The sequence below is a fragment of the Cynocephalus volans genome, chromosome 10 (assembly GCF_027409185.1).
Source record: "Cynocephalus volans isolate mCynVol1 chromosome 10, mCynVol1.pri, whole genome shotgun sequence".
Taxonomy (NCBI): domain Eukaryota; kingdom Metazoa; phylum Chordata; class Mammalia; order Dermoptera; family Cynocephalidae; genus Cynocephalus; species Cynocephalus volans.
In genome coordinates this window covers 113,866,232-113,893,305 of record NC_084469.1, presented here as the reverse complement: position 1 = coordinate 113,893,305, position 27,074 = coordinate 113,866,232, and the positions used below count along the sequence as shown (strand labels likewise).

General features: G+C 41.5%; 1 protein-coding gene across 11 annotated transcripts in view; it reads left to right on the top strand.

Annotated features, from left to right (window-relative positions):
* Window positions 1-27,074, top strand: part of BANP (BTG3 associated nuclear protein) — a 125,443-nt gene that overhangs the window by 13,031 nt on the left and 85,338 nt on the right. For 6 of the 11 annotated variants that reach the window (XM_063109291.1, XM_063109297.1, XM_063109296.1 and 3 more), the window contains 3 exons: window positions 8,599-8,756; window positions 13,429-13,520; window positions 16,918-17,117. In XM_063109291.1, the coding sequence (XP_062965361.1) occupies window positions 8,669-8,756; window positions 13,429-13,520; window positions 16,918-17,117 (380 nt within the window). In that variant the 5' untranslated portion in view covers window positions 8,599-8,668. Of the gene's footprint in view, window positions 1-8,598; window positions 8,757-13,428; window positions 13,521-16,917; window positions 17,118-25,251; window positions 25,320-27,074 lie in introns of those variants that run through there. The other 5 variants (XM_063109299.1, XM_063109298.1, XM_063109294.1 and 2 more) reach the window with 2 other exon arrangements.

The window sequence follows — 27,074 nt, the reverse complement described above, 5'->3', positions numbered from 1 at the left end:
AAAACCAGTGAAGGCTGCAGGCCGGCCTGAACGGCTGGGGTGGCATTGTCATAAGTTGAAATGGAAAGTCTGGGAGGAGCAGGCTGGTTTGGGGTGGGCACCAGGGGTTTGGGTTTACCGTGTTGAAACTGAGACTAGAACCCCCAAGGGGAGATGTCAAGTAGGTGGTTTGCACAGGGATGTGGAATTCATGTGACAGGCTTGAGCTGAGAAGGTGAAGCCGAGCATCCCCAGGCTTCTGACGAGCTGCCCAAGTCAGTACCAGCCGGGCAGGGTCCCAGCCCAAGATCTGGCCATCCACGTCAGGGGGTGATGGGAGACCAACCGGAGGCCAAGGAGTGGTGGCCCAGCTGGCCGGGAGAGCCGAGCAGGCGCAGCACGGGATCCCTCGGGCCACAGCAGGTTGGTGGAGTGGATACGTGAAGATGTGACAGTGGGGGCTGGGAGGGACGTGAGGACAGGAGACGGAGGCCGTGAGGACAGGCTGAGCAGACGGGGCTGGGCACGCAGTGAAGACGGGACGGTAGTGGACAGAAGCCAATGCTGAGTGCCAGGCAGGAGGCAGTGGAATTTTGGAGGGAGCAGAGAAGTAGAAGATGGTGATCCCGGAGAAAAGAGAGTTCCTAGGGTGGGGCGGGGTGGGGTGGGGCACACCTGAGGTGGGTGGGCCTGGAGAGGCAGTGCCTCTTTCTCTCCAGCTCTGCCAGCTGCGAGGAGCCCATGCCTTGCATGCTGAGAGGTGGAGTTAAGGCAGGGCTAGAGAAGGGTCTCCAGTACTTATCAGGACGTAATGGAGTAGGCCTCTTCTGTGTGCTCGTTAACTTTGTTTTAGAAAAAACTGTTTCAAGTAAACATCTGCTTATAGAAAACTCAGCAATTCAGAAAAATGAAGTAAATGGTAAAGTTGAGCTCTTGTCATGTGTACTCACCTTCCTAGTGGGCACCCTTACGTTTGGTGCATTCCTGACTATCTTGTATGTGTTTACACATGCGTGTGCACATATGAGGCACACAAAGATGTGTGACCACACATCCATGCAATTTTATACTGCTCTGCCACTTTCCATTTATGTCCCTTTCTGTGTGTATTGTATTCTGGAGATTCTTCCGTTTATGTGATTAAATGGACCTCGTACGTGTTAGTGATTTCAGAGGCTTTACAATGTGGAAGTGCCATTGATTATTTTACCATCCCCTGCTATCGAGCATTTGGGTTAGTAGGGCCCTCTCATTTTTTTTTCTTTCATGTGTGCCTGGAAGATATATCTTTTCACAGAATTAGTATTGTTCTAACTAGTAATTGCAATAAGAGACTTTATTGAACATTAGGCTTAGTCCAGCTGCTTTATTATATTAAGACTGGACTATACCCAGGACTTCTGAGAAATAGCAAATTTAATTTGCCAAAATGGCAACCGCATGTATCACTCTGTTCCAGTTTTCCTGGGCTTCTTGCCTTTGTTTTTTCTATTGAAACCTTCACTGTTAGCAGAATTTTAAATGATTCTTTATCCTGGCAACAGAGTCATTTTGAGTAAACAACTTGGATGATGTGTGGTGTCTTCATTTGGAAGAGGTTAGGATTCAGGATTTCATGGTAAGTTTGGAGTAATCTCTTAAGCCGTGCACAGAGCTTTCAGAAACCTGGAAAAAGCTTGAATCAGGCATTTTAAAACCATTTCCACTCGCACCTTATGAGAGGCGGGTATTTAACCTGGAATCTGTACACCCAGGTCCATCTGTGAATGGGCTTCAGGGCATATAATTAGGTTAAGTCTGACTGCATGTGACGGACTCCAAAATATGTTGTTTTTAACCAGGTGGTTGGTTTTTTTCCTTTCGTATAAGGAAGTCCGAGGCAGACAGTGTGGGGACAGTGTGGTGGCTTCATAGATGCTGGTGACCTGGGCTCCTTCCATTCCAGCTCCTGTTTCATCCTCATTCCAGGCATGAAGAAGTGCCAAGGCCACATGCCAGTTCTCTTTTGAGGTTTCCCGGAAGCTGCCACATACCATCTTTGTGCTTTTCTCTCATTGGCTAGAACATAGTCACGTGGCCACAGCGCTCTGCAAGAGAGGCTGGCAAGGAAAGTCTGTCTGGTGGCCATATGCTCCGATAGACTAGGTCTCTTTACTGAGCTGCAGGAAGGACAGATACTGGGATAGGCAACCTGTTATCTCTGGTATTTGTGAAGCCTCTGAAACTTGGCAAGATTTTGTCTGTCTGTGCTTTTAGGTGGAAAAGGGCCTATTGTTTTGTTTTGTTTTTTTAAAAATTAGATTCTGAAGCAAACTGTGACCCTAAGATTTTAAATTTACCAATGCAAAGGTCAGTTGGGTGGTATTATCTAATTGACAATTATTGCTTTCATTAAGAAGTTCAATTTATCCCTTTAATAATCTTTGCTTTTGGTTTTTAATTTGGAAAAAAGAAGACATGACATATGTAGCTTTGATCTTCAAACTACCAGTTAATCTGCACTGAGAAGTCATCTTCAGCGGACGCAGATTTAACACGACTACATAATTTTGTTATTCTTTTTAAGCCTGACAGGTTGTCCTAAATCAGTTTATGTAGATTCTGCTTGATTTTAATTCCCTGGAGCTGTTCTGAAGGTTGAAAAAAATCCCAGTGTTGATCCTAGGCACTGGTGTTTGAAGACTATAACTGTACATAATTAAAGATGGAATTAAGACTTTCCCCCACAGTTTATACCTGTATATTTTCTTGTCTGATCATTTTTTTAAAGTGTGTGTGTGTGTTTTTTTAAAAAGGTGATAAATGCACATGATAAAAATACAAATATTATATAAGGGATAAAAGTGAAAAATAATTTCCTTTTCACCCCTTATGTCCCAGTTTATTGATAGTCTTGTATATATCTTAACCCAGAAATATTCTGTACATGTCTAGCATATTTCTTTAAAAACAACAAACAAAAAGCATGTTGTGCATATTTACAGTCATAGACTCCCATATCTGGGAATTGTTGTTTCTTAGAGGGATCGGCTTCTTTTCTTCTCTTGGTCATGTGGTGTTCTGCTGCTTGGCTGTGCCCTGCTTTCATACATTCTTTTGCTGCTAAAACAATGCCCTGGTTGTTTTGTTATGGCTTCTTTTGTAAGTAGATCTTTGTACAAATATGCGAATTTATGTGCTGGATGGATTCCTGTGTGGGGAATGGCCAGGGCGAGGGCTGTAGCCAGCTAGCATTTTGGTAGTGCTTGCCTGTTGCTCTTCAAAGAAGTCATACCGGTTTATGCCCCCGCCCAAAGCGCAAGGGCCCCTGTTTCCTGATGCTCTTCCAGAAAGTGTATCACACTTAGTGATTTTTGCCCATCTGATAGGTGAAAAATGGTGTCTTGTTTAAATTTGTATTTTAAAAATTACACAAGAGATTGCATATCTTTCCATATTTTGACGTATTTTTTCTGTGAATTCACTTTCATTTACTATGCTTATTTTTAAAATTAAGTTTACTGGTCTTTTTTCTATTGTTGTGAAAGAAGGAAATTAGGTCTTTGGCCTATGTGTATCAAGTATTCTTTTCCCAGTTTGAATTTTGCCTTTAAAAAACCCCCTTTTTTATTAAGTATAACACAAATATAGAAAGTTGCATAAAATACAGTAGATTTTAATTACTTATTATACAGTGGACACTACTGTGACAACTACAGATCAGGAGGTAACACATTTGCCAGTCATCCATGGCCCTCCACACACTTCCTCCTAAACATGGTCCTTCCTGGTTCCCTTAAGTGTAGCCAGTATCCTCACTGCTATGATAAATCACTTACTTGTCTTTATAATTACCAAATTTACATTCCTTAACATGTAGTTTACTTTTGCCTGTTTTTTTGGTTTTTGTCGTTGTTAAGTTTTTAAGCCTCCTTTAATTTTATGCATACTTCTGTGATCTCCCCCCACCTCCGTATAATTTATTTGTTGATTAAATAGAATGTTTTGTCTGTGGACTTTCCCAGTCTGGATTTTGATTTTGCTGTTTGCATTCCCGTGGTGTAGTTTAGCATGTTCTTCTGACCTCTATATTTCCTATAAATTGGTAATATTAGGATTCTAGAGGCTTAATTAGATTCAGCATTTCTGTTTGTTGGGTGGATTTGTTTTGTAGGGGAGAGCCTCCCACATAGGTGGTGTAGAGGCAAATAATGTGTGCTTTTCTTTTGTGATGTTAATAGCCACCACTTCTCTGTGCCTAGATTCTTAATTCATCAGGAATTGCAAAATGATGACCATCCCTTCTTCATTTCTTTGCTATCATTTCTATACAGAGAAACATTCCGTTGCTTATTAGTTGGTTTTTCAGTGGTCCTATCTATGTAGAAAGGCAGGATAAATGTGTGATTCTTTCTCTTTATTACCATTTTTTAAAAAATTAAAGACTTTGTTCCCTAGCAGCCTCCAAAAGTGACTAGTTTTGTGTGTGTGTGTGTATATCATTATGAACTCATGAATTTAAAAATATTTCTCTTTCAACCCATTGAAGTTGTTATCCTAGTTGATGTTCTTTTTTTTTTTTTTGGTCTTGGCCAGGAGAAGCTTCTTCAAGTTGGCTCCCAAGTCCTTTTGATACAACCCTAATGTCTTTTATAGCTTTTTTACATCTGGCATAATGAGATACTGTAGGCTTATCTTGCATATGAATATTTCTTGCTTGAGATCTGGAATCAGCCATTTCTCCAAGAGGCCCTCGTTTCTTTTGGTGAGAAGTGGTATTTCATTCCCACAGTGTGTGGGCTCTAGGGATGCTCATCGCTACTGGGTTGATCTTTGCATCTGTATTTTTAGTGGACAGAGCTAGAGTGTATATATAAATACACACATGTGCACACACGCACACAAGTTCATACTTTCAATTCAAACCCATGACTTCGTGGTGTTTATTTGACCTCTTGTTTGGTTTTTTTTCCTTTCCTACTTTGTAAGACGATTGGCTGTCCTGTCTCATCTCTGTATCTGCTTTTCCTTGTCCTCAAGGACATCAGGAATGATAGAATTGGAATATCCTATAAGTACTCATTTACACACAAGATGTTCTCAGAAGGGACCTCCAACACTACCCCCAATATGATTACTAAAAATTGTTAAAATTTATTTTGTATATGTTCTCCCAATTTTTCTCCCCATTTTAAACAGTTAAATTTTATCTACATTATTAGAGCATGTAGCCATTGCATACTTACACTTTCTCCTTTCTGTTTTTCATTTAGTCTTAGTTCTATGTGTAAATGTAGATGATCACCACCAACCATGTTTTATGTTGTATCTTCAAGTGATTTTGGGTTTTTTTTTTTTTTTTTTTTTTTGTCTTTTTCATGACCGGTAAGGGGATCGCAACCCTTGGCTTGGTGTCGTCTGCACCGCGCTCAGCCAGTGAGCGCACCGGCCATTCCTATATAGGATCCGAACCCGTGGCAGGAGCGTCGCTATGCTCCCAGTGCCGCACTCTCCCGAGTGCGCCACGGGGTCGGCCCTGATTTTGGTTTTCTGAAGCTTGTTTTCTAGCAGATTCTTTAGGAAGGATTTATGGAATACTGTTCTCTGAGTACTGTATGTTGATAAAAATTTGCTGCCTGTGTACTTGAAAGTAATTTTGTTTGGCATAAAATTCTTGGCTTTTTTATTTTTTTTTCTTTGAGTATCTTAAATATATTCATTCATTTTCTTCTGTTGTAGGTTGATAATCTAATTTTCTTTTCATTGTAACTCACCTAGTGTTTTGCCTGGGTATCTTAAAGAATTTTTTTTTCTTTATTATTAGGATGTATTATGGTGTTGGTTGTTCTGGTTTTTGTTTTGTTTCATTTTGTTCTTTTCCCCCCTTTCAATAAGCAGTTTCAAACACCCCCTGACACCCTTCTTTCTGGAGAATTTTCTTGAATTAATTTCTTAGTGTTCCATTTTCTTCTTTAAGTCTTCTGTTACACGTCTGTTGGATCTTCTTTGCCTGTCTTCTGTGCTGCTTTTTCTTGAATTCTTTTCATCTCTTTTATTATTTGATTTTTTTCATTTTGTTTTTCTTCAGGCACCATCTGTTGTGTTTATTTGCTCTTAGTTTCCTTCTAATTTAATCTTTATTTCTGAAATCATTTTTCTTTTCTTTCCTTCTTTCTTTCTTTGTTTTTATCAGCTGGTTGGTTTGGGGTCTGAACCATTGATCTTGGTGTTATAACACTGTGCTCTAATCAACTGGGCTAACTGGCCAGCCCCTTATTTCTCATATTTTCTGAGTTCTGTTATCTCATTTCTGAGTTTTTCTAATGCTGGTTTGTGGTTAATAATATCTTATATCTTATCTTTGATGTATTTCAAGTTGTTTTAAAATATTAAGATTTAGTTGTCATCTCTTTGGGGACTATCTTTCTGGCATGCTTTCATTGTTGTAGTGATGTTATGTTGCTCTTTATTCTCTTTTAAAATATATTATCTTTGCATGAGATTCAACCTCATTATTTTCTGTTGCTCATTTTTATGTGAATTTAATTTTCCTGAATGTTTAGAAGAGAGGTTGATTTAGAATAGTTTTTCTAATTTCAGTGTTCTGGGGCTCTATCTTGTGTTGTTTTTAGTAAGTGTTAAAAAATATATCAGCTCATTTTCTGAGCTCTCCTGGCTCTATTCTTCTCTCAAACCTTTAATCAGCTTTCATTTTCCTTGGTCTCTATTTCCATGTCCTGTACAATTTGTTTTCTACTCCCAATCACTTCTTTTCAGTGTATTTGTACAATTAATTTGGAGAGTTGCTGGGGACCAGAATGTCCAGGCCTTTGGGCACTACCGTGGGTCCCTGTGCACCTGTCTCCTGGGGCCTGTGCTCAACCTCCTGGCTGCTCAGCTCTGCTTCCTCCTTCATGTACACCTACACCATGATAACCTCATAGTTTCCAGGGGTTTGTCCCCATTTGCTCATATTTGGGGGTACATTAGGAATACATTATCACCTAGTTGCGTTGTAAATGTTGACCTGGATGTTGGTTTTGCTGTCCTAGTGGCTCTGTGTTTTTATGAAGGGATTTGAGGAGAGTAAACATCTTTGTCACTGTCATATTTACTGAGTCAGACTTTTAAATGGCTCAGTCTTTGTACCTCTGAGGGCCTTTTTTTCTCTTCTCAGTTGTCGTTGCTCTGCTCTTTGTTAATGGCAATTGATGTTTTCTCAATTCATCCAGTCTTGTGTAAGTCATAAAGTAGAAGCAACAATACCTTTAGCATTTTGTCAATCATACATTTGATCGTACATTTACATGAGAATGTTGTTTTTACTCTACAAAGGAAGATCTAATGCTGAGCGCTCGGCTCCCCCTTCCAGAAATTGTGGTCTTTAAGAAATTCTGGAGCTGCTGCCATTTAAACTGTAGAACTTAACTGTGGATAAAGGAGAGGAGGAACCACATTATTTATAGTATTTACGAACAGGTGTGAAGCCTGCTAATTTAATTTTATGCTTGTTGGAACATATCCATAACAGGAATTGTCAGGAGACTCATAGTTGAAACTATGATCTGAAAATTCCACTTTTTCTTTTGCCAGTAAATAGGCACTTACTGAAAAAAGGAGCTGTGCCATGGAGAGCCAGGTGCATGGTTTATTTCCCCAAGGAGTGTGTAGTGGAGTTCGGGAAAGACAAATAAATAATTTATTTTATAACATTTATTATTTTTTAAAAAAGTATAATATGATAAAAATATTACCATGACATGATTCTTGAATTCTCCAGGCCATCCTATTTTCAAGTAGTATATTTAGATCCATGCGCTGATAGACCATAGTTTAAGTGACACCGCCTCAGTTTTATTTTGGAAAATAGGGTCTCTAAAGGCCTAATCAAAGCATCACAGGAGCTGGAGGAAAGTCACTGATTCTATTCCAGACACTGCGCTAGGCTCAAGGATGGCTCCTGAGCCAGGTGGCACGGCAGCAGACAGGACAGACGGTTCTCCCGTGGCCATGGTGGCAGGATGGTGCTGCAGTTCAGTTCTGAGCTGGAAAGTGGAAGTGGAGCAAGATAGAGGAGCTGCCGCTCTGCATGGCTGGAGAGGGAGGGTGGTTTGCGTGGCGGAAGGGGAACGTGGGGAAGTCAGGTCAGCCTGGGAGAAATTTGGGAGGTGGTACAGTGTGTCACCGTTGAGACCAGTGGTGGGAGGTGGCTGGGATGCCGGCTTTTTGGGATGTGGTGAGCATAACTGGGGCTCAGACCCCCTGGGGAGCAGGTGACAACAGGATGTTTGCTGTAGGTGGTTGGGCTGCTGGAGACTTTCTGCTTGGGGACGATGTTTCCAAGCCTTCTTTCAGCACGTCGACTTTGGAAGTGGTGTGAGGAATGGACTGGAAAAGTGAGAGGCTATCAGGTAGGGGCAGGTCCAGTGGTTAAGGAAAGAGGCAGCTAGGAATGTCTTTGAAGTGTTGCTCAGTTCTCAAGGAACACTGACCTTTTGGTGGTTTGGGACAGGAAGAACCCTATATTAAAAAACCACAGATATTTACGTCCTCATGAATACACAAGGTTAGTAGTTTTCATCATTTCACACGTTACGAGAGCTAATTTTCCTCTCCTCTGTTTTCACTTTTGTTTTGTAGGTGACAGAAGCTCAGTCTCGCTGTGAACTGGATTCCTGCTGGTTGACCGGCCACTCTTTCCTGGTTCTGGATGATGTCAGAACACGACCTGACAGATGTGGTTCAGATTGCAGTGGAAGACCTGAGTCCTGACCACCCAGGTACAGAGCTGTGGGACAGTAGGTGAAGCATTATTCTCTTTATTCTTTGCAAACCAAAGCCACTCTGATGTTTTTTTCCTTTAGATTAAGCATGAGAAAAAGGGACGCAGGCTCTGTGTGAAAAATCCAAATCGTAGGGAGTGTAAACATGGTCAGCCCCTTCCCACTCCCCCTGCCCCAGCCCGAGTCCCCTCCCAGGTGCATGGCCTTCAGCACCTCCCCTGGAGCGCTGCTCCCTGCACCTGCACCACCGTGGCCCGCAGCTGCGGGTGCTCCACGCGTTCCTCCTCGCAGCTTCTGCCTTGTGAAACTTAGCACCATAGCACTTCGCGGGCGTCATAGCATGTCGGTGTGTACAAAGCACCTCGTCTTCTGAACAGCTACACAGTGCCCATTTACTCGTGAGCTTTAATGTATTGAACCCTTCCCTTTGGATGGCCACTGACATTTCTGCATTGTTTTTCCTTCATATACAACCCTGTAGGAAAAGTCCTTGTACGTATATCTTGGCAGGTATTTTTGTAGGGTGAGTTCACAGAAGTAGAATTGCTGTGTGTGCTTAAAGTTTTGAAAAGACAGATTTTCTAGAAATGTTTTATTATCTTTTCACCAACTGTGCCTCAGAACAACTTTTTCTCTACACTTTTGCTAAGGCTGGTAATTTTTCTTAATGACATTAAGGCACACATCCAAACTTTGATTTATTCTTTTGTTTTTTTGGCAGCTGGCCGGTATGGGGATCCAAACCCTTGACCTTGGTGTTACCAGGCTGTGCTCTAACCAACTGAGCTAACTGGCCAGCCCGCAAATCTGCTTTGAAACCTTAAAGAAATATTTGTTTTAAGGAGACCCTTTAGAAATGAAACCCTAAATTTCACAAACTTCATTTCTGAAAAGTTTGTTTATGCTTTTTACTTTGAAAAGATTTCCTCTTTTTTTCGCCTTAAAGTTTTATGTGTTTTCTAGTTCTGTTGAGGTTGAAGTGACAAATGCACACAGTTAAGTCACTGAGCGCTTTGGTTGCCTGGTCATCCTTTCAGTAAAGTTAGAATGAAGATGCTGACAATGCTGACAGCTTTTCCCCTCAGAAAAGACAATTTTTAGAAATTTCCTAAGTAAGTATGATGTCTTATTTCTATGATCTATTTGGTATGTTAATTGAAAAACTACATTTGGAAATGAGTTATGGTATGGAAGGGGAATTAAATGTGCAGTCATAAATATGAAGACTGTTTTAGAAATGCTATTCTTTAGTCAGGTTTGCTTCTAATTTGTTTATAAGAAGCACTAGCACTGCATATAACAATTTTAAAAATATCTATTCGTATTTTGGTAGGTGAATGATAATTTCTTTATAAAACACACACTGCAGTGTTATAAAAGAAAAATGTTCCAGTTACATAAATTTTGAGCAGTTTTAGAACTATTAAAATTTTGACAGTCTGCTTCCTCAATAAATTCTGTCTTTGTAGACAATAGTCCAAAAAAGGATTAGAGAAATCATTTCTAATCTTGATTTTGTTTCATCTCTGCTCCTTAAATTATTGGCAACTACAGTTTCTTATTTATTAAAAATCTCTGTACAGAGCTCTTTGGGGCCTCCCCAGGCACAAAGCTTGCAATCTCTGACCCAAAAGAACATGCACACACCCAGCAAACTCCATGGTGCATCACACACGTTTGCATCCATCGTGGGTTTAAGATTAAGATTTTCTCCTCAAATGTAAAATATGAATCTTACAGAATTTAAAAGTATAGTCAAAAAAGCAGAAGAAATAAAAATTTCCCATGATCCTAGTAATATGGCTGCTTTTAAATTGTCGGCATGGATGTCCTTCCAGTTTTTTCTTGTTTCCATTTGAAGCAAAGATTTTTAGGTTTTTTTGATTTGCGCATACTGACCATGTGGTTGTACTTACTCTACCTGTTGGAACCTATGAAAGATTGTGCCTCTCAGTGATTGCGATGGCTTTACAGTGAACAGGGCATTCTTTTGTCTAATTCTAAAAGCAATGCATACGAAATTATAGAAAGCAATGTGTACAAAAGGTGGCAGAGTACAAGGAAGAAAATAAAGGTCACTGGCAGCCCCACCCCCTGTGAAACGCTGCTGCTTGGGCCCCTGTGTGCGCATCAATCTCCCAGGGATGCGTGGTCACTGGCAGCCCCACTCCCTGTACAGCACTGCTGCTCGGGCCCAGTGTGCATGTCCATCTTCTCCCAGGGGCATGTGGTCACTGGTAGCCCACTCCCTGTGCAGCGTTGCTGCTCGAACACCATGTGTGTGTCCATCTTCTCCCGGGGGCGTGTCTCTTTGCGCACCACCTTGCCGTGCTTCGCTCACGGCCCTGGGAGCCTCGTGTTGCTTGCGCTCTTCTTTTCCACAGTGATAAACTAGTGTGTAACCCCAGTCAAGTCACTTAACCTCTCTGGACTTTTCAGCAAATTAGAAGGTTAGAGTGATGATTGCTGGGGTCTTTCTCTGTTCTTCTAGTCCCGATATAGTCACCAGTTTCCAGTGAGAGTAGACAGCCTTTGACTGAGGTCCTGAGAACCTTTGACTGACCACAGGCACCTGCAGGCATGGAGTTTCCCGTTTTAATTTGATTAGATGGGAATTCACCTGGAAAGGTTTAGGCGAATGTGGCTGCCCTGGATAAGCACTGTGCTTCTTGCGGGTGCTGGTCCCTGGGTTTAGATGACTTGCCTCTGGGCAGATCAAACTTCACTGCTGTTGCCTAGGATCTGTGCGAGGTTTCTGTCTGAACTGTGGGACTATTCAGCGTCTTCAAATTTTAGTTTTGAGATGACTCAAAACTAAAATTTGACAGGCCTAAAGGCATTGACACTCTTCTTTCCTTCTCTATTAAGCTCTTATTTGAGATCTCCATATATATATATGTATATATGTGTGTATATATATATATATATGTACGTGTCTATATATATATATATATATATATGTATGTATAACACATCCAAGTGCAGCTGTTTTGATCGAGGTGGGGGCAGGGACCACCGAGCTGTGCACTTGGCTTTCTTCTTGGGCTTGCCCCACCAGCCCTCCTTCAGCAGACGGAGCATCTGAATGCCAGCCAGATGTGCTTTGCCCACATTTGTGGGCAGCCTTGAGTCAGTAGCTGGGGAGGAGTGCTCTGTTCTGGGGGTGGGCACTGTGACCTTATTGGTATTCCAGTGTGAACAGGTGTGAGTTCTAGTTCTTTCAGGAATGGCCAACTAAGCAAGGCGGCATTTGAATGGGGCTGGACAGAGCGTGGATATGTTTCCCTAGTGGAGGTGGTTGGGCAATTGGTGGTTTGGGAAGAGGGGGTATGTGGTCAGTCAGCACTGTCAGGTGTCATCTGGCTGTCGTGAACCAGCTCATTGCTCTTGACTGCAGTGTAGGATGCACTTGAAAGTGGAGAGATGGTGTACCAAAGTGTGCGTGTACCATAGGTTATTCCCTGTTGGCGAACATTCTCATTTCTCAGTTTTTTCTACCAAAAGTCCTGTAGTAAACATGCTCATGTGTATGCATATATGCGTAAATAATATATATGTTGCCTATGTATACATATATAATATACATTCTTAACAGGCACTCATTTCTGTTAGAATAGATTCACAAACTGGTATTACCTTTAAAAAGCGAGTTAAAGCTATTAACCTAGAAGGCTGTCCATATTCTATTGCTATGTGAAGAGAAAAGAAGCAGAAAAATCTACTGATGGGATAGTCTTGCTCCCCATGTGTAAGTCCCATGTTTATCTCCATGTGTGAGCTTGTGAAAGAGGTAGGAGAGACACACCAGACAGTTCACATTTGTTATTTCAGGCAAGGAGATGAGAAAGAAAAAAATACTGTAGTGGGATGAAAAAATACTCATAGCATAATGTTTAATAAAAAAATGTTGACTATAAAATTCTGTCTATAATTACAAATATGTAAATTTTTAAAGATTGACTGTTGTGGGCAAATAGAAATGTGATTTGCCCAGAGGAGGTGATTGTGGACAACTTTGGTCTTTGGTTTTGTGGTTGTCTTTAATATTGCTTTTGTAGTCACCTTTGGATGGAAGGAGGGGTTGGGATCACATGGTGGCAGGCCATGTGCCAGGCTGAGTGCTCATCCTCAAGGAGGCTATGAGGCTCAGCCAAAAGGTACTGGTGGGGAGGCCCTGATCTCAGCGCACTGTAGGGAGGGATGGGTTTCTGTGTAACTTAGAGTGTTAGGCTTGAGACTGTTTAGATTATCAACACCTAGGAAAGTGTAAATTCAGAGAGTGGTTTTGATTTTGAAATGAGGTAGCGAACAGACAAGACTCTGTTTTAAAGTTGGGGAGACACCATTATTGTTGATTAGGTTTTATTGTGCTAAACTTCAAATAGGGTAGCTCCACAGAGCATTGAATGAGAAGTCTGCAGTTTTGATGTTAGGATTGACTCAGTAGCGCATTAGGGAAATAATTTATCCAGTATCTCAGTTTTTCTTGGGATTAAGAAGGGTTTCTGTTTTCTGCCTGGCTGAGAATTTTAAGTTTAAAGGTAGAATAGGTAAAATATGAAATAGGTTATGCCATTTCTCATTTAACCTTAAAGTGTCAGTACTGTTTACTATCTTAATGTGAGAAGAATTCTATACAAATTCTCGTGTTGAAGTTTAAGTTTTTGTCTCTGTCATTGATTTTCAGTTGTTTTGGAGAATCACGTAGTGACAGATGAAGATGAACCTGCTTTGAAACGTCAGCGACTAGAAATCAATTGCCAGGATCCTTCTATAAAGGTAAAAATATTGACATATTTTATTATGTATAGTATATCTTAGTTTTCTAGGGCTGCTTTAACAAATTACCATAAAGGGGGTGGCTTAAAACAACAGAAATTTATTCTCTCACAGTTCTGCAGGCCAGAAGTCCTAAATCAAGGTGCAGTCAGGGCCATGCTCTCTCTGAAGGCTTTAAGGGGAGGATCCTTTCTTGTCTTTTCCAGCTCCTTGTAGCTCAAAGTGTTCCTTGGCTTGTGGCCACGCCATTCTAGTCTCTGTCTCCCTTTTCATGTGCTTTTACTTATGTGTTTGTGTCTGTTTACCCTTTTCTTCTAAGGACTTGTGATTGGATTTAGGGCCCACCTTAATCCAAGGTGGTCTTGTTGATTTAATTACATCTGCAAAGACCCTTCTTCCAAATAAGGTCACATTTATAGGTTCTGGGCGTTAGGATGTGTATATATCACTTTTGGGAATCACCATTCAGCCCACTATGTAAGAGCATAAAGCCATTTTTTCCCTTTGAAGGGTACGAAGAACACTCCTCGTTTAGATTGACATTGCTGCCAAATGAGGCGTCTTCCTGCAGATCCATGGGCCTATCTTAGGTGGAAGGAAAGTGAGCAATTACTGTGGCTATACTTTCCACTAGTTGTGGGTTATTTCTGTGCCTGTCATTAAGTCACAGGTCCAGTGTGTGCAGAGTCATGGAGGTAAATACAGCACATGTGAGAAGTTTATGAGCTATAAACGAAAATTCACTTTTGATATAATTCCTCTATACAGAGCATTTATTTAGAAATATTCAATTCATTCTGTTAACAGGAGGAGCAGTGGAACTTAAACGTGTGTGGGTGATTTAAGAATATATTTTCATTAAATTTCTATTTCAGACCAATAGAAAGTGCTTACCGAAGTACTACTGTATTATATTTTAAAATAAAATGTAATTATAATTTCGTTACAAAAGACACATCCCTGTAAACCACAAAGAAGTGAGTGAGTAAAGAAGGCTCTGCTTGGCTCTCGCCACCACTGTGCATTAGGTCAGGCTGTGGCTGGAGCGCTGCACACGTGGACAGCGTTTGAAAACATTTGCCTACCAAATTGCCAAGAGCTCAGTAATGAGTAGAGCTGAGTGGTTTATGGTTCATATCACTTGTGTATAAAAGACTAATTAAAAATCCTATTCCTCACTCTTCCTTCTTCATTATTAATTAGTTTGGTAAGTTGTTTAATTAGTATATAACAGTGATTTTCACCCAAACCCCAGGCAGAATCATTTTTAATTCAGAATTAAAACAATATGGTTTTACTGTGTTTAAAGAATTTGGGAGCCAAACGTTTGATGTCCTCAAACTATTAAGAATGGTGTGATTTTCAGTGGTCTTATCTCAAGACTCCAGCCCTAGATGGCCGCTTCTCATGATGGCGCATGTTCAGTCATACTGTTGGCTTTCCCCTTTCGTAGATCAGAGGAAATGTGGGTCCACCTAACGCTTGGTGCTTGTTTCCTGACATACTGCTCAGTGTCGTCTTCCAGTGGAGAGTAGCCAGCCGAGGGGGGTGAATTCAGATTGGTTTCTGTAGCCCTTTCCCATGTAATGTAGCACTCTCATGAGGAGTCTTGTCGGGGATGTGAGGACCTGAGACTGAAGTGGGTCATCTGGATACCATGTGGATTTTCTTACCACATTGCTGCCCCTCACTGCCATGTATACCAGGAAATTAGGCAAATGCATTTAAATTCTTCAGGAGATAAGCTTGATCTGCTGAACGTGCACTGAAGAAGAGGGATTCACTTTCTTTTTCACCCAGGATTTGATGCCAGCTACATGATGTGACATATGATAGTGCCATAAGTCTGATATTCTGCAGATTCCCTTCAGATCAGAGAGGAGAGTGGCCATAGCCAGAGCTGTAGGTCAGCTGCATTAGACGCAAAGCCCTTCCTGGCAGACAGGCCGCCTTCCGCTCTCCCATGCTCTGACGGCCACGCCAGCTCTCATCAGCTCTGTGTGCCTCCTCTGCACTCCTGGGCCCTCTCCTTCCTCTGGTGTGTCACTGTGGGTGCTTTTCTCTAAGTCAAGGGCAGAAAAGGAGAGGGAAAAGATGAAACACACATTCTTCATTATTTTCAGATACTGACTCTCAAGTCAGATGTCAGCCTTACTACTAAGCAGGAATAGTGGGTGCTTTACTAACTTGCTACTAACTAGCACCCAAGTCCTTCTGTCAGCAGGAGAGACCTGGTTTAGGATAGCTCTTTTGCACAGTGGAATTTCTACATGATTAATATGTTTCCATGTGTGTTCCTGGTGACACTTGGCAGGAATGACAGTCGTGGGAAGTGAGGTGCTTTACTGTCTGGTTTGTGTACTTGATCTTTTTCTTGGGTTTGGAGTTGTGCATACCACTGCTTGCCTTGAGTGCTTGGAGTTAGGAATTGGGACTAGACCCAGCAAGAATAGTCAAATGTGAAGCTACTCTTTTTGCTGACACTAGATGGCAAACTTGCAGTTTTAGAAACTCCACGAGAACCTCATTACCAAATTTCAAAACCAGGGCATACGTGTGATCTCATCATCTTTTCAGGGCAGTTGGGTATGATGTGGACATGCACTCCAGTGGTCTTTAGGCTATTTTGATGTTAGGTGTAATCTGTTTTTATTGTTAGAAAGACTTAACTAGTTTTGTGTGTAAATTTACTGTTGATTAAAATGATCGGAGACGCGAAGGAAGACACAGCAGACGAGATGCAGGTGAAGAGCGGGGGCCACTGCTCTCTCAGGCGAGTAGCCCCAACCCAACCGCTGTTACAGCTTTTATTACATTTAGCAAGCTTGTGCATGCGAGATAAGCATTAATGCATAAATTCTGTTATACTTTTCTCAAGAGCGGAAGGCCGTCACCTCCCTTCTCAAGCACTTGGTTATCTATAATGCGCCTCCTGGGAACATCCCAAGAAAGTGTTCTTACAACTTCAAACGTTCTCAGGGATTGTTTGCAATCCTTGATATTTCTTGGTTGTTAACTCATATGCGAGTTCACCAAGTGAACACGTCCTTGGGTGCTGACCACAGAAGTCCATTAACCATTTCCTTCAATTTACTGATAACTATAACAACACATTAAAGAATACGTGTATTTTTTATTATATGGGCGTAAGTGTAACTGAGAATCGCGGCCACGCACTGAGTCGAGGCCATGATGAAGCAGATGCATCTAAACACAGACGGTCACGCTTGTGTACTCAAGGGCTTCTGGCTCATGGCTACAGAGCGAGTCACGGCATGGCGCTGTTCTGTGGGAAGAGGTACAGTTCAAATTAGGAAATAGCCATTTGTGTTCTTTGGAATTGTCTCCTCGAAGTTCCAGATATCCGTTCTAAAGTTTTTCTTCTTTTCACTTCCAGTCGTTCCTGTATTCCATTAACCAGACAATATGCTTACGGCTGGATAGCATTGAGGCCAAGCTGCAGGCTCTAGAGGCTACTTGCAAATCATTAGAAGAAAAGCTGGATCTGGTCACGAACAAACAGCACAGTCCCATCCAAGTTCCCATGGTGGCGGGCTCCCCGCTCGGTGCGACCCAGACGTGCAACAAAGTACGATGGTAAGAGCAGACCAGAGGCGCGCAGCTTCTCAATGTCATTGGCGAAAAGTGTCTCACGTCCCCACTCACCAGCTCAGTTGCTGGATCTGCTGCAGGCACGAGGGTCCTGCCTTGGTAGTTTCATGCACTGATTCCAGTCAGACCGAAACTAAACACACGCTGTCCTGCTAGAGCGACTGAAGTCATTCCCACACTTTCTTTCTGACATAAAGCAGACTGACGTGTCTTTTCTTTGAAACTAGCCCACCAAGTCTTTGAAGGTGCGCATCTGTTTCCTTTTTCCTGCTCCATCTGGCTGGTCTTTAGGTGTTTTTCTTCATAGGTGGTGTTTATAAATCTCACTTGAGTATGTCCAACTTCCCATTCAAGGCTGTAGTTTTTGTTGTTCCTATTAAAAAATATATATATTTAGAGCTTAATCCTAGAGAGATATGTAGTAATTTATGTACTGTTTGAATTGAAACTTTATGAATACTTAGCTTGGAAAGATGTCTTAGAAAGTCTCTGGCCTGCTAATGTATGTTAGTCCAAGGCATTGTGTCAGATACTTTAGCTCATGAGCTAAATCTCAGGCTCCAGGCAGCAGTTACTATCGGTCCTATGGGCATTTTTATCCTTTCCCACAACTGGCTAAAAAAAATAAAGTCATATTTGTGCAGTGTCTTGGTGAGAGCTTGAAGCCCTTTTACTAAGGGCTATTCTCTTTAGGTTCTATGAACCAAGTGCAGCCTCCTGCCCTGGTTTTCTGTGAGGGTGATGGATGGTGGTGGGCGAGGGGGCACAGCAAGCCCGGAGGGACTACAGTGGCCTTGCTGCTGGCATCTGCTGGGTGCCACCCTCTCTTTGTGCACTGGTGGCAAGAGCAGTGTTAAGTGCTTTGTGGACTTTACAGGTGAGGGGAGGGGTTCCTTTGCTAGTTGGTTTTTGGATGCTCACAAACATGTCCCAGTATCAAGGTGACCACTGTCCTGGTTTGTCTGGGATAGCTCCGGATAATACCTTCTGTGCTGTCGTGATTTATGAGGCTGCCTCTAATTCTCATAATTGCCCTGGTGTGTTTGAAACCCTACTTGGGCCCTACCCCTGATCTCCACCTGGTGGTGGTAGAATCTGGCATCTCAGTTCCCAGAGGGGTGGGCATTGTCCATGCATCACTCAGAGATGAGGCCTTTATGCTGAGTTTATCTTGTGCTGTGAAGGTCACCAGTGTGTTTTCTGCCAGTAGTATAATTTTTTTCTAGATTTATACAATAGTTGAATTCCTGGAAAATTCAAGTTATATTAAAATTATGCAAAAATATTTCACGTATAAATGTTACATGGAGTAAGACTCTGGGTTCAGAGAGTTAAAAGCATGTTTTTCACTCGTATGGTGTTTGGGACACTTGAAATTTGTGCGGGAGGATTTTTTGTTAGGTGAGGGTGTCTTATGCATTGGAGGGCGTCTCAGCCTCCTTGTCCTGTACCCTCTCAATTCCTGTGGGACATCTTAATCATGTCAACCGTGTGTCCCATTGGACTTCACAGCACCCCTGGGCACCTCTATTGAGAACCGCTGTTCCACAGGATACAGCAGAAGGATGAACAACACCCTTCCTGCCCCCAGAACCTTGCACATTCTGAGGATGGCTGCCTTGTCACTCTTGTACTTGTGATTGGAGCAGGTCGTCTTTAGAAGTTAGGGAAAGTGTGGACAAAATTGGTTCATTTAGATTCCACAGTGGATGATTTGTGATGGTTTCATCAGGGTCAGGTGGAGAATTTACTGTGGATGAAGAAGAGTTTGAGAGACTGAGAGTGCGATTTCAGTTATGGTTTGGTTCTGGAAAATGCCTTATTTGGAAGGAGCTCCGGCCTTTGGGTGTCACTGTTAGCTACCCTGGCCTGATACTGTTGGGGTGGCCTTGGCCAAGTCATACTGTTGTTTTCAGTCTCAGTTTCCAGTTTCTTTGTCTTTAAAAGAAGATGGGAAGATAGCTTAGGTCTGCTCTTAGAGCTGCTTAGCGTCGGGATTCTCCCGCCATTCGATGATGACAGCACTGCGCTCACTAAAGCAGGGGCTGGCGAGAGAGAGGCTGGCACCACTGATGCCGAGCCTGTATCTCCTGATGGCTGTGCATGTTCCTCTGAGTTTTGAGTTGTCCAGTGATAGATCTGATCACTCAGAGGCATTTCCAGGCTGCAGGGAGCCACCGTCCTTATTACTGCCTTCAGTGATTGTGGGGCTAGTGGGACGACATGATTAGTAACTCTTATGGTTAGAAATTCCACTATGTTTCCCTCATACAGGGGAAAGATTTTGTCATGTAGAGACCTGCCATGGTTTTCTCTGTGTGTATCTCTGTGTGTATATTTGGTAAAATCAAAGTTTTCTAATACTGACCCAAATTTATAATGTATTTAACTCAAATTAGCTAGTTTTCCTGGCTTTAAAAAATGGTATTGGCAGGGTAATATCAACCCACTGTAGAATGCATTTACTGTATATTGGCATGAGGTCTATTAATATTGTGAATAAAACCATTACTTACACAAATTAGTGTAAGATTAATAGAAAGAAAAACTAGCTGTAATGCAGCCTCTGGAGAGTGGACGAGAAGCTGACCTCTGAAGGACCACTTGCCCTTCATCTGGGGGCTGCACATGGCCAGAGCCAGCACAGCCTCACAGCAGGAGGGCACACCACTAAGCCCCCCCCCCACACACACTGGAATCCACTCCACCTGTTGGGTATCTCTAATTAAAGCTGGCTTGGAGTAGCCTGTGCTATCAATGCTGAGAGCTATTCTTTTTACTCCCTGGAACACAGAAGGCAGTGAAATATTGCCAAATTCAGTTGGCATTTTGGATACAGATTTTCAGATTCTACACCTGAATGAGAGTCTATAAAAAAATTCAAGAAAAAGAAGAAGAAAAAAAGAAATAAAGCCTTTTTTCTTTGAAGCTAAAGCTTAAACATTGTAATAAATATGTTCTTGAGGTTGCTCGGATGGGGTTTCATCCAACAATAGTGCTCTACTTGGGGACAAGAAAGATGGACTTTATTTTATTTATTTTAGTGCTTTTTTTCTTCCTGCAGGTGTGCCATAAATTCCGATTTTTGCTTAATTGTAATTCTAGGTGTAGTGACATGGGTTTTAACTGTTACCGTGTTTGGCAGGCTGTTGGGAGTCGTAAATACTGAAGCGTTCTGTGTTAAGTTGTGACAGACCACTGCTTAGCAGACCCATCCTGTGAATGCTGGGCTGTGAGGTCTCAGTAAGGGCCAGCATTTTACTACATGGCCTGAGGGGCTCAAGCGCATGTACAGCTGTATTTCTACAGATAAATGTGAAAACCCTTTTTCTGCATTTCTTTGAAGTTAGACACAGAGACATTTGAAGGAAGCACATTAGGTATATTAGTCTGTTTCTGTTGCTTATGACAGAATACCTGAAAATAGGTAATTCATAAAGAAACAAAATTTATTTCTTACAGTTTTGGAGGCTGAGAAGTCCAGGGTCCAGCGGGTGCATTCGGTGAGGGCCTTCTTCTAGGTGGGAGCTCTCTACAGGGTCCCATGGCCATGCAGGGTATCACATGGCAAGAGAATGGCATGAGCAAGAGAGCTAATTTTCTCACTCACTCTCTTTATAAAGCCATCAGAACCACGCCCATGATCACTCATTAAACCATCAATCCATTACTCTATGAATGGATCATCCATTCACAAGAGTATGGTCCTCTAGATCCAATCACCTCTCAAAGGCCTCACCTTTCAAATACCATAATAGGATTTCCCACCCTCTTAACACTGTTACAATAGAGATCAAGTTTCCAATACATACTTTTGTGGGACTCATTTGACCCACATTTGTTTTGGCCTGATGCAGAACAGCATGGCTGTGTGCATATGGTACATAGATCAAGTGATGGGGTATCTGTTTGTCCAACGGTATCTTATGGAACCAGACTACTTGATGAATCAGATAGCAACTCGAAACCCAGTTGTTTCTGCTTTGTTTTTATTAACTGAACATATTGACTAACTAGAAAATTGTTCTTATTTCTTATGTTTAAAAGTGATAGAGTTTTATTTTTAAAAGCTTAAAAATTAAAGCTTTAGCTTGTTTCTACACCTTTAAAACAACTGTAATAAATCAGAGGGTTCTTTATGATATTGGTTCTCAGAATTTTTTAAAAAGTGATTTAATGTTTCTCTTTCAGAGTGATGGGTCATGTAAAACTTACGGAGGGGAAATTTATCTTCTTTTTTTTTCCTCAAAACTGACTATTGACCCACAGAGAATTGAAATATGTGATTAAGAAATTATTTGAATTCCTTCTAATGTGCTGCTTGCTGATTCTTTATTTCCTGAAGGGTCTTTTGTTTTAAATGATGATAGATATTTGTGGAAGGGGTGTTCTGTTTTTTGTAGCCTTCATGGCTTCTTGGCAGAGAAGGGTCTCACTCTGAGAGTCTCTGTTCTACCGTTTGAGCACTGGAGTCTTGGCAGGGGTGAACCAGTGTTCCTAGTGTTTCTAGTTTGGGGTCGTTGACATTCTCAGTGAAAAGTATAGCATTTCATAGGCTTTAGAATGTGACAGACTCATGATAGGGCTATTTGAATTGTGAAGAAATGGTTTGGTCTCAGCCATGACGAACTGGTTTAATTCTTTCCTTGCAGAATTTTGAATTTTGGATTCTTCCATTTAGTTTTGTGTACATATGATTTCTCTTCCTGCCTGGTCTACATTACCTTACTCAGCTGCATACTTTTGGTGACCTCATTATGATACCCTCTACATGTCAGGACTGGTACTAGTCAAAGAAAACATACAGTTTACGTATAGGCTACTTAGGGAATCATTAACATAATCCAATGACTCAGATATACAGACTTAATAACTAAAGCTGATAATAAACATATAGTTAAATGTTTTAATAGGTCATGTACATTCTAATAATTTGGAGCACTTCTTTAATTTTAGAGTAACTCATAATTCATTGATTGGGACTGTGTTGAATCTGTAGATCAATTTGGTGGGAATTGCCATCTTAGTAATATTGTATCTTCTAATTCATGAACATGGTATATCTCTCTTTATGCAGGTCTTTCTCTCAGCAGTGTTTTATAGTTTTCAGTGTACAGCTCCTGTACATATTTTGCTAAATTCATTTGTAAATATTTCATACTTATAGATACTATAATAAATGGTATTGTTTTAAATTTCAATTTCCAGTTGTTTACTGGTAGCATATGAAAATACTATAGATTTTTCTATCCTAACCTTTATCCTGTGTCATTTCTAAATTCAGTTGTTTTAGTACTTTACTGTAGGATTTTTTTTAACATACATGATTGTTTTCTTTAAATAAAAAGAGTTTTACTTCTTTGTATCGAATTTCTATACCTTGTCTTACTTTACTGTGTTGGCTGTGATCTCCATTTTAATGTTTTCTTTTTTAAAATAGATTTTGCCTTATTCCTAATCTTTGAGTGAAAGCATCCAGTCTTTCATCATTAAGTAAGATGTTATCTGTAAATTTTTTGTAGATGCTCTTTATCAGGTTGAAGAAGTTCCTTTCTATTCCTTATTTCTTGATTTTTTTCATGAGTAGGCATTGAATTTTCACGTGCTTTTTCTGTATCTACCTGAGATGATTGTGTGGTTTTTCTTTTTGATTCTCTTGTTACAGTCAATTACACTGATTTCAAATGCTAAACCAACCTTGCATTTATGTTATAATAAACCTGACTTGATCATATGTATTACCCTTTTTATATTTTGTTGGATCAGTTTGCTAATATTTAATTAAGAGTTTTCATATCTATGTTCATGGGGTTATATTAGTCTGTGGTTTTCTCTTTTTGACATGTCTTTATCTGTTTTGTTACTATGATTATTCTGACCTCGAAAAAATGCCAGGAAGTTGCCCCTCATTTTCTATTTTTTGAACATGTTTGTATAGGATTAATTTTATTTCTTCCTTAAATATTTGAAAGAATTTGCCAGTGAAGCAATCTGGGCCTAGGTTTTATAATCATGGATTCAACTGCTTTAGTAAATATACAGTTTTTTGAGTTATTGTTTAATTTGTGTCTCTCAAGGGATTTTTCCTTTTCATTTAAATTCTGGAATTTATTAGCATGATATTTTCCATGGTGTTCCCATAGTATCTTTAAAATGTCTGTAGGTTGCTCTGCCCAACCCTGGTTAAGGAGTGGGGAGTTACGCCCGACCTTCTAGAGGGCAGAGCATTTACAGACGTTATTTGTTATTCTGCATAGGAGATTTGACTCTTATTCCCCATTTATTAATTTACAGTGTGGACTCATGGATATTTATTTTATGCTTTGGGTTAGAATAATCTTATACCACTTAGTTCTGTTGCTCAAATTGTTCCGGCTTGGCCATTGGGAGCTCTTTCAGTTGACTCTTGTGCCCCTGTGACATATGACCCACATTGTTTTTTTTAATACTTCCTTACTTACAAGATGCTTCTCCAGGCTCACCTTGTGCATTCCCTGCCCCAGTCCTATAATCAGCCATTTTTCTTTTTATAGGAAAGTGGTATACACCAAGATCCAATTTGTGGTGTCTTCTGAGTGTTCAGAGTATCTGTCGCAGGTGTACTGCTGAGGACCTCACGTGCAGACTCCTGCTCTTCTGTGCGGGCACAAGCACTGACTTGCACCTGAGAGTTGTTCCTCACATTGACTTCCCTTTCTTCATTTTTTTTTTTTGTTGTTGTTGTTGTTTTCATTAGTAGTTATTTCTATAGCTCCTGAGAAAGAAGAAGAAAAAATATACATTCTAACCAACTTGCTCTTCTCCTGATTTGGGACTATGAGTTTGGATTCACAGCATTCTGTCAGTGTACAAGTGTGGCTTCTTGGGGGGCCTGGGGTGCGTGTTTATTTGGGTCTTGAGCCTTTTAGAGCCAGGCAGCTCTGGAAGCTTCTTCCTCCTTCAGCAGCTGGTTTGGGTTTGGGTTGGTGTTTGGTCGTTATTCCCATTTCTCTGATGCAGTTGGGTATTTGAGGGCTGGTTTTAGACTATATTTGCTTATCTCATTAGATATTGGAAAGACATTTTTAATGCTGATCTCCGTTCATCCCTAAGAGTTCTTTTGTATCTTGGGGGGGGTTTCCTGGTTTTTATGACTTTTTAATCTTTAACCTGGAAGCATAGAAATAAACCCTATAAAACAAGTTTTAGTACACGCTTGATTAATTTGCATGCTTACTGTACTGGTTGGGTAACATGAGCTGCTGTAATGAGCGTCCCCTAGACTGTGGGTTGGCACCATGGGAGGTACCTCTCACTTTTGCTCTTGCTGCGGCATGGGCAGTTCTGGTCTTCCCACAGTTGTCCTGTGTGGTTCTGATGCCAGCACCTTCCATAGATTGGTTCTGCCAATTCCTAAGGCCTCAGGGTCCTCAGTCTGGGAAGGGGAAAGACTGGAGAGGGCATGTCCTCTTTTCAAAGCCACTGGCCTGAAAGAGACACACCTCTCTGCTGTTTACGTTCCATGGATGAGCACCAGTCACAAGGCTCATGGGCAGCCTGGGCACAGTGGCTCCTGGGTCAGCACCACCTCATGGAAAGGGAAACAGGGGCTTGAATCGAACACAGTCTCTTATTTCATTATGACGCAGGCTCTTGTGCATCATACAGGAGTACTAGTGTAACAGTGCCTGGGAGAACATGTACTAAGCAAATATCTGTGGGCTTTAAAAGAAATCTAACTTTTATTACAAGTAGAAAGCAGAAAAAATTACTTGAGATTTTTTTGTTACGTTGCTTTTGTGAAGTTTTTTTCCTTTGAGATATTTCACAGAAATTAGAAAATTAATTTAATACAGATTTTCTAAACTGAACTTGACAAATAGTTACTTTGCATTGCAAGAGGAACAATGATCAGTGTCAGCAGAGGATAATTGAATGAGGCTCACTTCTGGCTGGGAGAGAGGTAGGAACTTTAAAAAATATTTGTCAAGTGTTCTGATGGGATCTTTTCTCTCCCTGCCACAGAAAGCACAGCTGTCTGTCGCTGTGTGACACGTGGGAGTGGAGGGCACCACACATTGCACGGCCCACATGAAGCTCTTGTCGAACAGAGGCACCAAAGGAAGGTCGTGCCTGGTCTGGGTTCATGTGCGCACCATGAGGGGGAGGCCCGCAGGCAGGGCGTCTCACTCCCTAAGCGCTCAGCAGGTACAGAGCGTTCAGCGGGTTTGGCCTTTGGACATTTCTGAGTTGTTTAAACGCACCTTCGGAGGGTTAGTGCTTGCTTCCCCTAAGACTGCATGTTCTCTTAGCCTCAGTATGTAAGTGGAGCTTTAGGCCAAGAGCACAGTTGTGGGCATCCTTCCCCACCTATGGTGGTTTGTTCCTGAGGCAGATATGTGTCTGGAGTCACCACTGTGGACTGTGGTGGCTTCCCACAGGTGGCAGGAATTGGTGTCTCATATTTCCTGGGTGAGCCTCTGCCTGGAGGAAACACTGTCAGTGCTGTGGATGTTGTCCTTGATAGCTGGAGTAAGGAGTGATGGTGCTATTCACCCAAGCCCCATTCTGCAGGGGAGTGTAAGAACTGTTGTCTTGGTCTAACCCCAGGGCACCGATGCATGTGGCCCCCTTTCCCCACAAGCCTAGTGACAGCTGCAGAGCCGAGCCAGTGTGGTGTTCCAGGCTTGCTCCATACCAGTGAGCTGGAGACGGCTTGAAGCTGTAAACTCTTGCTGTCCTGGCTCTGACGGTTCTCTGTGACAGGACCCAGTAAGAGAGAGAGAGAGAGAGAGAGAGTGTGTGTTTGTGTGTGTGTGTGTGTGTGTGTATGTGTGTGTGTGTGCAAATTCCAAGTCAGAGCTCCTGCAGCAGTCTGTAAGCTGCACAGGTCTGAATGAAGTGTGCAGCTCTTGCATGCAGTAGTTGGTGCAGTCTCTGTATTCTCTCGCCTCACTGTCACTGTATTCTTTTCTCTCTTGAGAAAAGAACACTCCAGGCTCTGCATGTTTTTCTTGCTGGCCCCACAGACCAGATAATCGACCCCTCTCAAGTGTTGGCCGGACCCTTGTCCTGAGTGTTGCCCTCCCCTGTCTGCCTCCTCGCTGTGTCCTTGTCTGCACTTGACATTGTATGGTTTTCCAGGTTCTCGGGCACAGAGAAACTTAGTTTTAGTTTTCCTTTTGTAATAAAACATGGCGGACACAAACTTGTGAAAAATAGTTTAAATCCATTTTTCTTTTCTTTCTTTATTTTTTTATTTCTTTTTCTTTTTCTTTTTAAAAAAGATGACCTGTGAGGGGATCTTAACTCTTGACTTGGTGTTGTCAGCACCACACTCTCCCAAGTGAGCTAACCGGCCATCCCTATATAGGGATCCAAACCCGTGCCCTTGGTGTTTTCAGCACCACACTCTCCCAAGTGAGCCACAGGCCAGCCCTAAATCCATTTTTCAAGGAGAGGATTTTTTTATGTCATTTATTTTGGTGCCTTTTTTGTAAATACTTGAACAAAGTCATTTGGTGTACATTCAAGTGATACTTTGTTTTGTGTGAATGATGAGCAAAGGCACAAACAGGTCAGTATTCTGAGATAGTAGTACAGGTGCTCGTAACTCTGTGGCAGAGCAGCTTCCTGAAAGCATAGCTTGGATAATGTTTGCCATGACCACTCTGAAAGCTGAAGATACTTTGTTTTAAATCCGTTAAACTAAAACAGTTAAACTACTCAAACACTGAAAGTTGCAACAGTGGTGGAAATAGGATTATTACTATTTTTGACCAGCAAGTGACTAAGACTGTGAGAGATACTTGGTTCCAAACACAGGTGCTTCCACCAATAAATGGTGAGACCTTGTGCAGATTCTTAATCTTTTCAAGCCTCAGTTTCTTCATCAGTAAAATGGGGATAAAAATAGTAAGCTAGGGTTGCTATAAATGAGATAATGCATGACAATCCTGTGAG